The 12,827-nt window shown below is 39.6% G+C and overlaps 1 protein-coding gene across 2 annotated transcripts in view; it reads left to right on the forward strand.

Annotated features, from left to right (window-relative positions):
* Positions 1-12,507, forward strand: part of ZNHIT6 (zinc finger HIT-type containing 6) — a 67,296-nt gene extending 54,789 nt beyond the window's left edge. For both annotated transcript variants that reach the window (XR_016237213.1, XM_002715882.6), the window contains 2 exons: positions 5,431-5,555; positions 11,538-12,507. Coding sequence is in view for 1 of the 2 variants with exons in the window: in XM_002715882.6 (XP_002715928.2) it covers positions 5,431-5,555; positions 11,538-11,578 (166 nt within the window). In the remaining variant the exon portion in view is untranslated. The remainder of the gene's footprint in view (positions 1-5,430; positions 5,556-11,537) is intronic.
* Positions 12,508-12,827: the final 320 nt, after the last annotated feature.

The raw sequence follows: 12,827 nt of genomic DNA on the forward strand, positions 1-12,827 counted from the left end.
AACCATCTCCCACTGCTTTCCCTGGCCATAGCAGAGAGCTGGATCAAAGAGAAGCAGCTGAGACTCGAACCAGCGCCCATATGGGATGCCAGCGCTACATGCTGGAGCTTTAACCCACTGCGCTACAGCGCTGGCCCCTATTCTGTTTATTTTTTTTTTTAAAGATTTATTTATTAATTTATTTGAAAGTCAGAGTTAGAGAGAGAGAGAGAGAGAGAGAGAGAGAGAGGTCTTCCATCTGATGGTTCATTCCCCAATTGGCCGCAACGGCCGGAGCCACACTGAAGCCAGGAGCCAGGAGCTGCTTCTGAGTCTTCCACGTGGGTGCAGGGGCCCAAGGTCTTGGGCCATCTTCTACTGTTTTCCCAGGCCACAGCAGAGAGCTATAACGGAAGTGGAGCAGCTGGGTCTCAAACCGGCGCCCATATGGGATGCCGGTACTTCAAGCCAGGGCGTTAACCTCCTGTGCCACAATGCCGGCCCCCTATTCTGTATATTTTTAATTTGCTGTTATTTCAAAGGAATTTGATAAGTGAATTTAAAATACTTAATTTATAATTGGCTCAAGAATGTTAGTGAATCTCATTATGCCAAAATGAGCCTACTTTAAAACATGGCTGTCAGATCAGAATCATCTGGATTATATTGTATTAGGATTATTTTAATTTAAGCCAGAGTTTCAACTTTGTGCTTTCAGAATCAGTTATTTGTTCTTTTTACCCAGAAATCTAGATTGAGAAATAAGTACAACTATACAAGTATGTAGGTTAAATGCTACCTCTCACTCTGCCTTTCAAATAAAAATAAATCTTTCCAAAAATTGTAAAATTTTAGAGCTGGAAGGATCCCCTGACTTTCTGTCATCATTGAAAAATATTGTGGACCCAGGACTGCAATTAGATTGTTAAATTTGAAGAAATTTAATTTTATTTTTCATATTTGTAGAGGGTAGAGAGGATGATGTACCAAGAAGTAGCATTGGTCAGAAGGGAAATAAAGTGTTTTGTGAGTTCCCCACCTTTTTAGAATCTGTCCCGTTTTGAGTTGCAAGGAGTTTTTTGGGTTTTGTTTTAAAAACTCCCTCATTTTATAATAAAGTGCAGGGAAAGGAGTTCAAGAACTTGGCCAGTTTCTTTGAAAGTTAGTAACAGAGCCAGGATTAAAAGTACACCCTTGAGTATCAAGACAGCTTTATTTATATAATGTCAGTCAGTCTAACACCTGTTTAGCCTAGTAAACCATGCTGCCCTCATAATGCCCCCGTGAAGCTGCCCGAAGCAGAGGTCACCTAGTGAACCTGTGAGGGTGAGCAAGTGAAACAACAAGAGAAAATCTGACTCTCTGGGGGTAAAACAAAAGACAAATGCTGGTATTTTCACTCTTCCAAACCTAAGTAGTTTGTCTTATGGTAGCAGGACCGTTCTAATGGAAATACCAGAGATGATGAAAATTCCAAAAAGATAAGGATGTCCCTTAGGAGTCAGTGACTTAATGGCTTGCAAAGGAGCTAAAGCCTAAATGTTTTAGGCAGCGCAAAGCTAGCCTCTTAATACTTGTCTTATGGTAATGAAAACACAGATTTAAGGCACTTTTGACCTCTTTGAATTAAATGTGACAAGAAAATAATGGTTTGAATGTGTATTGATCATTGTAAGGCTATACTTAAAATACTTATAAAGAAAAATACATGAGGTCTTCAGAAAAATGAAGCCTTCATGAAAAATGTGTATTTTGAAGAAACTGCATGAATTTCATTTTTTGTGCCAAAATAAGCTTATCTCTTAATTTTTCCACAAACTCTTTGAAGTTTCCTTGTGATGTGCTTCAATGCCTACATTCTTTTTTGTAAAGAAATCAAGTGACTTTGTCTTGAACTAAAGTTTTGTGGTTTTTTTATGTTAAAATATTTAATTTTATTTATTTCAAAGGCAGAGTTACAGAGAAAGCGAGCTCTGGGGGGAGAAAGATATATTTTCTGTCTGCTGGTTCATTCCCCAGTGGCTGCAACAGCCCAGGGCTATACCAGGCAGAAGCCAGGAATTTCTTCTGGGTTTCCCACATACATGCGGGGGCCCAAACACTTGAGCAGGGAGCTGGTTAGGAAATGGAGCAACCAGGACTTGAACCGGCATCCTTATGAAATGCTGGTGCCACAGGGGGCAGCCTAACCCACTCCACCACAACGCCAGTCCCTTGAACTAAAGGCCAAACACCTACCCAAAACATTTTTTTTTTTTTTTTTTGGACAGGTAGAGTGGACAGTGAGAGAAAGAGACAGAGGGAAAGGTCTTCCTTTGCCGTTGGTTCACCCTCCAGTGGCCGGCGCAGCTGGCGCACCGCGCTGATCCTACAGCAGGAGCCAGGTGCTTCTCCTGGTCTCCCATGGGGTGCAGGGCCCAAGCACTTGGGCCATCCTCCACTGCACTCCCGGGCCACAGCAGAGAGCTGGCCTGGAAGAGGGACAACCGGGACAGAATCCGGCGCCCCAACCGGGACTAGAACCCGGTGTGCTGGCGCCACAAGGCAGAGGATTAGCCTGTTGAGCCATGGTGCCGGCCTCAAAACATATTCTTAAAGCCAAGACACTCTGGCAAAAGATCTCTGCAAGTGAGATCCCAGTGGAAAGAACAGGTCTTCAAAGAAGGAGGTACCTTTCTCTGAAGGGAGGAGAGAACCTAGACTTTGACTATGACCTTGTCTAAATAAGATAAGAATCGGAGAACTCAGAGGGCTTCCATAGCCTTGGAAACTCATGACTGGAGCATAGGGAGACTACTGATGCCATAGACAGGAGTGTCAATTGGTAAAGTCAACAACAGGAGTCACTGTGCACTTACTCCTCATGTAGGATCTCTGTCCTTAATGTGCTGTGCATTGAGATTTAATGCTATAACGAGTACTCAAACAATATATTTCACTTTGTGTTTCTATGGGGGTGCAAACTGTTGAAATCTTTACTTAATGTATACTAAACTGATCCTCTGTAAAAAAAAAAAAAAGAAATTATCAACTCCCAACTTGACTCTCACTGGGATTAAACATGACAATAGGTCTGATCTGATTTCATCATCATTTGAAAAAATCATCTATTATTTTTCACTTTATGTTTCTGTGTGGGAGCAAACTGTTGAAATCCTTACTTAATGTATACTAAGCTGATCTTCTGTATATTAAGATAATCGAAAATGAATCTTGATGTGAATGGAAGGGGAGAGGGAATGGGAAAGGGGAGGGTAGTGGGTGGGAGGGACGGTATGTGGGGGAAGCCATTGTAATCCATAAATCGTACTTTGGAAATTTATATTCATTAAATAAAAGTTAAAAAAAAAAACATATTCTTAGCAAATCCTTTAGTTCACTGGGCGTGAATGATGCATTTATTATTAAAATTTACTCCTAAATTACAGCAGATTCAGTTGTATCATAGAGATAACCTCAGTCTTGCTCATTTCCGTTTCAGTGTGTTTTCATTTTTTTGTTTTTGTTTTTTTTTAATAATTTTTTTTCAAGACTGAGTTAGAAAGAGGTGTTCCTTCCACTGGTTCAGTCCCCCAGATAGCCACAACGACCAGAGCTGTGTTGATATGAAGCTGGGAGCTCCCTTTGTCTCCCACATGGATGAAGGGACCCAAGTACTTGGACCATCTTCCACTGCCATCCCAGGCACATTAGCAAGGCGCTGGATATGAAATGGAGTAGCATAGCCTCTTAACCGGCGCCCACACAGGAAGCCAGCACCGCAGGTGGTGGTTTTACTTGCTGCTCCATAGCGCCTGCCCTTCAGTGTGTTTTTATTTGAGAGGTAGAGTTAGAGACTGAGAGACAGAGAGAAAGCTTTTCCATCTGCTGGTTCACTCCCTAAAGGACTGCAGCATCTAAAGCTGAGCTGAGGCCATCCAAAGCCAGGAGCCAGGAGTTTCTTCCAGGTCTCCCACATGGGTGGACTTGCGCCATCTTCTACTGCTTTCCCAGGCCTTAGTGGAGAGCTGAATCGGAAGAGGGTCAGCTGGAACTCAAACCAGTGCCCACGTCGGTGCCGGCACCGCAGGTCGACTTAGCCCACCAAGCCACAGCGTTGGCCTCTCAGTGTGTTTTCTTAAGCAAGGGAGAATGGGTGTTATAGCTGTCAAGCTCGATCCCTTGGAATGTGTATTTTGTATGTAAATATCATGTCATTGGGGAAGAAAGCTGGAGAACTTCTGCACTACATCGCTGAACATGTTTTCACCTTTTTCCTCTCCAACTGAGATGATGTTCACATGCCAGCATATCCCCATATGTAGCCCCTGGTAAACTACCTGAAATTCTGCTTTTTATCTCCCACCCCAGAAAACTAACCAGAGGGTATTATGGGAATGCATCTTTACAACCCAAACTTATAGTTTTTAAATAATGACCTAAGAATTCTATACCTTTTGGCTGGTGCTGTGGCATAGAAGTTAAAGCCAACGCCTGCAGTGCCATCATCCCATTATGGGTGCCAGTTCAAGTCCCGGCTGCATCACTTGTGATCCAGCTCTCTGCTATGGCCTAGGAAAGCAGTAGAGAATGGCCCAAGTCCTTGTGAGAGACCAGGAGAAGCTCCTGGCTCCTAGCTTCGGATCTGCATAGCTCTGGCCGTTGCGGCCATCAGGGGATTGGACCAGGGCCTGGAAGACCTCTCTCTCATTGGCTCTGCCTCTCTGTAACTCTGCTTTTCAAATAAAGAAGTAAATCTTTAAAAAAAAAAAAAAAAGAATTTCATATTTTAATGAATGTTAGTGCCTGATTACCTGTGATAGGTTGGACAGCTGTGGTGTGGTGTGTGACTGATAAACTCCATATTTCTTAAATTTTATGCTTTTGCCTGATTCAGAAGCCCAGAAATAGTTTTGTTAAGTTTTAAAATGGAGGGCCAAATTTAACTGTGACAATATAAATTTCTAGAGAACAGTTACTATTGGCTTTTCTACCAAGTATTTTGTCACCAGTTTTTTAAATACTCTATGTTACTAGAAATTATTTATTATAGGATAGGGGTTTTTTTGTTTCTCCATTAAGGTTTGAAGTAAATATGTTTGAGAAATTTGAATTTTTACCCAGCCATTCTTTTATGCCAGAAAAAATCATGATACATTAGATGTAAATGTTATAGAAGATTTCAACTCTTCCTTAGTTGTTATAAAAATTAGTGGCTTGTTCTAGAATTTTCCTAATGTAAACATCTTATATACTTTTGAGTTAGTTGTAGATCCTCTATAATAGTAGCTCTTCTTCCTGATTTTCTTAGAAGTTATTAAACATTTTGTTATAAGAAATAACTACTGTGTTAATGCCATCACCTTAAAAAAATTTTAATTGAAAGAGTCTGTGATAATATTTGTTTTGTTTATAAGTAATTTGGAATATTAAGGGTGTTTTTTGTTTTTCTTTTGCTTTTATATTAATAAGATACTATGAACTGGATCCTTATAAAAGTCTCCTAGACAATTTGAGGAACAAAGTAATCATTGAATACCCAACATTTCATGTGGTGTTGAAAGGATCCAGTAATGACATGGAAGTTCTTCACCAAGGTAAGCATGAATTTGTTCCTGTGATACTTAAAATAACTCAAGAGAACCTGAAGCAATTATGGGACTGCCTCTTATTTCTTGTTATTTATGTTTGTCTACCATGTTTACACTCTTCTATAGTTGACTTTGTAGCTACAGTTAATAATGTAAAAAGCCAAATGAATAAGCTACTGCCTCTGTCCTTTGGAGAGTATGTAAGCTTATAATACCGATTTCCCATGATAAATCAGCCTAAATGTCTAGCTATAAAAGGATATTGGGATTATGTTATTTATTTGTTCATTCATTCATTTATTGTCTTTTTGTTAAACCAGTAGTCTAAATAACAGTTTTAGTCCTAGTGTCCTCCTACAGTACAGCAAAGGATAAGGTGGCAAAGAACGTTATGTTTAAAATATTGGCTGCATTTAGACCAAGCTTGTGCCATTAACCCTTTATGTACTTTTTTAAATTTTATTTATTTTTTAATAGAAAGCTTTTATTTAATAAATATAAATTTCATAAATACAACTTTTGGATTATAGCAGGTCTTCCCCCATACCCGCCCTCCTACCCCCAAACCGTCCCACCTCCTAATCCCTCTCCCTTCCCATCCCATTCTTCATTAAGATTCATTTTTAATTATCTTTCTATACAGAAGATCAACTCTATACTAAGTAAAGATTTTAATAGTTTGCACCTACACAGATACACAAAGTATAGAGTACTATTTGAAGACTAGTTTTACCATTAATTCTCATAGTACGACACATTAAGGACAGATGTCCTACATGGGGAGCAAGAGAACAGTGACTCCTGTTGTTGATTTAACAATTGACACTCTCATTTATGACGTCGGTGACCACCCCGAGGCTCTTGTCATGAGCTGCCCAGGCTGTGGAAGCCTCCTGAGTCCACAAACTCCAACATTATTTAGACAGGGCCATAATCAAAGTGGAGGTTCTCTCCTCCCTTCAGAGAAAGGTCCCTCCTTCTTTGATGGCCCCATCTTTTCACCAGAATCTCACTCACAGAGTTCTTTCATTTAGGTCATTTTTTGCCAGTGTCTTGATTTCCATGCATGAAATGCTCTCATGGGCTTTTTAGCCAGATCCAAATGCCTTGAGGGCTGATTGAGGCCAGTGTGCTGTTTAGGGCATTTCTCATTCTATGAGTCTGCTGTATGGCCCGCTTCCCATATTTCCTTTTTAAGTCTATCTATTATTATTAGCAGACACTTGATCTTATTTATGTGATCCTTTTGACACTTAATCCTATCTTTATGATCAGTTATGAACTGAAACTGATCACTTTAACTAGTAAGATGGTATTAGTACCTGCCAACTTAATGGGATTTGGAGTCCCATGGCAAGTTTTTAGCTTTATCCTTAGGGGTAATTCTGAGGGAATGTATGCCAAACTGTACATCTCTTTCTTCTCTTATGTCTTTTTTTAAACACATTTTCCTCTTGAGTTTGTGTCCTTGGCCATATGGGGAAGTATTTGAACTAGAAAATCTGTACATAAAGGCCTAGCAAATAAAATGACTTACCCACATTTGCAACTACTAATTGAAGTGAACGAAATGCATTTCTGAATGAAAATTTCCACAGCATGAATAAAATTCAGTAGTTACCCTGAAAAGGTAAGGGGGCTTTTCTATCAACTCAAAACTATTAGCTACTACTTTCAGCTAAGAATTATAGGTCTAGGCCAGGTTTCATTGTAACAAACTCATGTGGAATGTGGTATCTTTGTCTTGGATTGAACTCTTTAATGTGTGTTCCAGGTTTTACTGTTACACCAAGATTACAGGCTGTAACAGGCAGTAAAATTAATGTTGTAAGGTGTTTTCTGGGGCTGGCGCCTCGGCTCAACAGGCTAATCCTCTGCCTAGCAGTGCTGGCACACCGGGTTCTAGTCCCGGTCAGGGCACCGGATTCTGTCCCGGTTGCCCCTCTTCCGGTCCAGCTCTCTGCTATGGCCCGGGAGTGCAGTGGAGGATGGCCCAAGTGCTTGGGCCCTGCATTCCATGGGAGACCAGGAGAAGCACCTGGCTCCTGCCTTCGGATCAGCGTGGTGCACCGGCCGCGGCGGCCATTGGAGGGTAAACCAACAGCAAAAAGGGAGACCTTTCTCTCTCTCTCTCTCTCTCTCTCTCTCACTGTCCACTCTGCCTGTCAAAAAAAAAAAAAAAAAAAAAAAAAAGTGTTTTCTGTATATATGCCTATGTTTCTTTTTTTTTTTTTTTTTAAAGACTTATTTATTTATTTGAAAGAGTTACACAGAGAGAGAAGGAGAGGCAGAGAGAGAGGTCTTCCATCCACTGGTTCACTCCCCAATTGGCTGCAACAGCCAGAGCTGCACCAATCTGAAGCCTGGAGCCAGGAGCCCCTTTTGGGTCTCACATGTGGATGCAGGAGCCCAAGGATTTAGGCCATCTTCCACTGTTTTCCCAGGCCATAGCAGAGAGCTGGATCAGAAGAGGAGCAGCCAGAACTCAAACGGGCTCCCATATAGGATGCTGGCACTGCAGGCGGCAGCTCTACCTGCTACACTACAGTGCTGCCCACCGAGTGCCTAGCTTTCTAGTCTTTGTAAAAGTTAATAGAATAGTTTGTTTTCTTAAAGTAGTCAAAATTTTGTCAGTGCCATAAATTGAAACCAGATTTTAATTAGCAAATATTAATTCTTTAATAATAAATATGAGCCTGTAATTCTTATACTTATTCTTAACTTTATAATATTTTTCACAATCTGAACACCAGTTTTGTTTTCTCAAAATAAATTAGGGATTTTAGCTTTAAATGGCCAGTTACATTTTTTTAAAACTTTATAAAACCTTACTTTTTCCTTAATACAATTTACTCTCTCTAAATGTTGGTTTCAGGGAAAGTTGTTAGTAATGTGAGTTACTAGCCAGGGCAAACATTGTCTGTGTAAATAAACATAGCACACACAGCTCCTCTTTCACCTTATTTAGAAATGCACATCCAAGTGAGGCTTCCTGTAATGGAGCAATAAGAAAAGGCTACTTTGGTGTAGGGTACTTGGAACCTTATTAAGTGAAATTTGCCATTTTTGTGGTAGTTATATGATGTTTAACTTGTTTACAGGAATGCAGGTGACTCGTGTTTTCCATACTGAGGGTTATCTAGAACTGCTGTAGCACAGAAACAAAGAAGATCTGAAAGATCTGACAGGATTTTCAAGCCTCTATCAGTGTTATCACATTGTTACTAAACACACCTTAACAGTAATGCCAGGTCGTCCTATATATGCACGTTGTTGCGTAAGCCCTTCAGGGTGCTGTTTCTTTGTGGATCCTCATAGAATTGGATGTTCTGCAGGTGGTCCCTTGATGAGGGAGGGGATTATATAAGAACAAGGCATTTTCTTTGGAAAGCCTTGAAATTCTTTCTCTCTCCAGAGGCAAAAAAGTTGGATTTTGATCCTGAGTTTATAGTACAAGGTGTCTCTTTTCTAGTTTGGGGGAAATGTGTGTCTGGGCTGGGATTCAGTAGTTTCCACACTCGATGGTTGTTATAATGTTTATTATGATTGTGGATTGCCATAATTTATTTTTTCAAAAGTCTGCCTGTATTAATCAGCCTTGGGCAAGGTTTTGTCCTACTTTGTTTATTGCTTTTTAAGGAAAGTAAAAGGTTGACTGTAAAAGAATAAGCATTTAAGGTAGGCCACTAGATTGGAAATACAGAGTGCTGATTACCCACCTTGTATCAGTCAGTGGAAAGTGCTCAGAATGGTGTGGCTTGGGACAGGCACTTAGCCTAGTTAAGGTGTTAGTTAAGATGCCCACATCCCATATCAGTGCACCCAGGTTCCATGCTTGACTCTGAGTCTTAACTCCAGCTTCTCACTAATTGCAGACCTGGGGAGGCAGTGATGCTGGCTAAAGTGAACTGGGTTGCTGGATTGGCAGACCTGGGTTGAGTTTCCAGCCCCCAGGCTTTGGCTCCATCCAGTTTCAGCCATTGTGGGCATTGTGGGAATGAACCAGCAGATGGGAGCTCATTCTTACTGTCTCTCCTCTGTCTCTTAGTAAATAAGTTAAAACAGAAATAGAAAAGCTATCATCAATATAGTTCTTTAAAAAAAATAGTATAACTTGCTTGACAGAACCTTGTTTATCAAAGTTAGACTAACAGGTTTTTTGTGGTTTTTTTTTTTTTTTTTTTTTTATTTGAAAGAGTTACACAAAGAGAGGAAAAGACAGAGAGAGAGAGATCTTCCATCCACAGACTCACTCCCCAGGTGGCCACAGTGACCCAAGCTGGGCCAAGCCAAAGCTAGGAGCCCGGGGGCTTCTTCCAAGTCTCCCACATGTTGCAGGGTCCCAAACACATGGACCATCTTCTGCTTTTCCCAGGCCATTAGCAAGGAGCTGTATCAGAAGTGGAGCAGCTGGACAGAAACTGGTGCCCAATGGGACACCAGAATCTCAGGTGGAGGCCTTACCCGATATGCCACAACACTGGTGCTGACTTGCAGATTAAAACCACTTCATTTCAGCCTAAGGAGGAAAGAGTAAATTCCTTTTAAGAGAAGATTACTGGATACATTTGGGGGCAAAGAAAGGGAAAAATAGTCACCTCACTGCTATAAAGATATTGATTTTAAAATATACCAGCAAAATATATTTCCCAGATGTTCTTATGTAACACAAGTTTTAAAAATGCCTCTGCCTTTTGAGAAAGAATTCAACCCCAGATTGATTCTTTTCATTAGTGAAAATATGTGGCATAGTAGCTACTCATCTGTCAGTTTCTTATTGGTCCCATAAATCCTTCCTTCCACTCTCCTTCATTCTCTCCTCATTCCTCCTTACCCCTCTTCTTCCCCTTTAAGTGTGTGTGTGGATGGGGTGGGGGGTGGAGTCTCAAAGACACATGAACACAAACATAAACTTTATAGTATAATAGGTGTTACAATGGAAATTGCATACAACTTCCATTGGAAAACATTATGGAAAAAGCAAAGGAGAAAACAGTCACTTACGTATCATGGAGGCACTCAACAGACTGCTGAGCTTACAAAATTCCTCAAGGTAGACACCATTTCTTGGATAGAACTTATTTGGGTGTGTTACTCATAGAAAGGATTCCAAACACAACTTTGGTTCCTGGTACAATGTGAAATCTAGGTGCCATCAATTTGGAATATGAGGCAAAGGTCTAGGATTATGGTTCCAACATGAATGTTCATAAGCTGTCAGCCTTTGGACCATTCACTCTGTGTGTGCTTTATTTTTTTCATCTATGCAATGGAGATAAATTGTTACAAGCCTCAAGCAAAAAAAATCATTTAACCTTAATAATTTCACAGTCTTTTTATTCATTAATTCCTTTAGCTTCACAATACAGTGAAATAAATAGAGCAGATACTCTGATTATGTTGCTTTGGCAAACCTGCTCTATGCTGTGGGAAAAAATACAGGGAGAAAAGGTTAGTCTTGGGTTCTCAATGACCTGTGTATGGTGCATCAATCTACTAGTTAGTCCCACTCACTCTAGGCAAGACAGGAGTATCAGAGGTACTCCTTTGACTCTCAAGTCTTCTTGCCTATGAAAAGGCTCTGTCAGCCCACCTTCACTCAGCATGTACTGACCTTCAATTTTCAGATTTGAAAGAAAATCTTGGAAAAGTTGATTCCAACCACATGTGGCCAGCCTGTGTGATACTAGTGATCTGTTTAGTAGCATGATTGTGGAATGATAACCACACGTGAAGTGACCATTCTCAAGTCTTCCACACAGTCAGGAAGGATGTTACCTCACAAAATATAATTGCTACTTTCACATTTCTCTATTTATTGTGGCCAGGATTGTATATCCCAGCTGCCTGGGACATGACACAGTTTGCCTGTCCCCGTGAGCTGTGCTGTTGCTATGCATCAGAAGGGAGGAGAAAAAAGGAAAAAACAGAACAGGCTAAACAGAAACAGTATAAACATTTGACTGTATGTTTACTTTTTTTTCCCAGCAAAAAGTGAAGCTACCAAGAACTTTGGCAAGAAAAATTGAGCACTCCTCTGGAAGAAGTTGAAAATTCCCAGACAGTTGGAGAGGATAATGCATTGATGGGCTGTTGGGTGATTGTGGTATTATTGTTGTAATTTTTTGTTTGTCTGCAAAATAATTAAACAATCTAAATTTTTAAAAATGCATTTCATAACCTTTTTAATTAATTGGCTTGTAAGCCCCCCATTCATATTAGAACCCATTTTGCACCTGAAAAACATAGTGCATATTAAGCTGTGGCTTAATTCTATAGGCTGAAAACTTTTCTGTTAGTTCAGTGCAATACCGTTTGTAGTACCAAGAGTAATCTGTGTTAACTGCACAGTTGGCATTCTGCTTAGTGGGACCTCACTAAATAGAAAGACTGTGAAACACACCATCTTATCAAGGAGAACTGGTCCTCCATCAGCATTCTATATTTGGGTTTTGTATGTAACTTAACTCTTTTTAAGACAGCTTTTATACTTAGGAAACTCCCAATACAATGCCACAATGCCTTGTGTAAATAAATACTGTTAACCACATTTTCTTACATTCAGTTCAGAATTTCAGCAGCTCCACATTGTTTGACTCTCAAGTGCCAACAGATTTGACGGTACTTGTTCACAAACTTATTATCAAAGACTCATTGACTTATAAATTCCATTCTTCTTGTCCCATTCCCAAACTATTCACATCATTACCACATGAATGTTGTGGTGACCAGTTTGATGCTGTGTTTTGATGCGTTTAGCAGTAACTAAAGAAAATAAATGTTTGAAATTCTTTAATGTATTATTTAAAATGTTTAAGTATGTATGCATATTTGTGTGTTAATTTATACCTTATGGAAGTTCACATATTAAAATTAGGGTTTCCTAATTTTATTGAAATTTATACAGTTATGAAGCTGCAATATTACTGTAAAAGAATAAAGAATTATTACATCTGTATTACATCTGTGTTCTTAGTGGTTAAACAATAATAAAATTGGACATTAATCAAATTCATTTTTAGTTTACAAGTGGAATAAATTTTAGACCAAAAAGAAGCCCCAGAGGCATTAAGGAAACTTAGAAATAATAGAAATATGGAAAGATAATGAAATGAGAGTAAGAGAAACTTGTGGAACACAAAAAATATGTAACTTGGGTTAGAAATTGAAAAAGAGAATTCTAAGACAATTATGCCAAAAAGATCTGTGTTATAAAATTACTAGTGGAAATGTGATTCATAGAAAGGAAAGCTTTGTACTTTGAGAGATTTATTTACA

Source organism: Oryctolagus cuniculus, chromosome 7 (assembly GCF_051225735.1).
Source record: "Oryctolagus cuniculus isolate XC-2025 breed Fujian yellow rabbit chromosome 7, ASM5122573v1, whole genome shotgun sequence".
NCBI lineage: Eukaryota > Metazoa > Chordata > Mammalia > Lagomorpha > Leporidae > Oryctolagus > Oryctolagus cuniculus.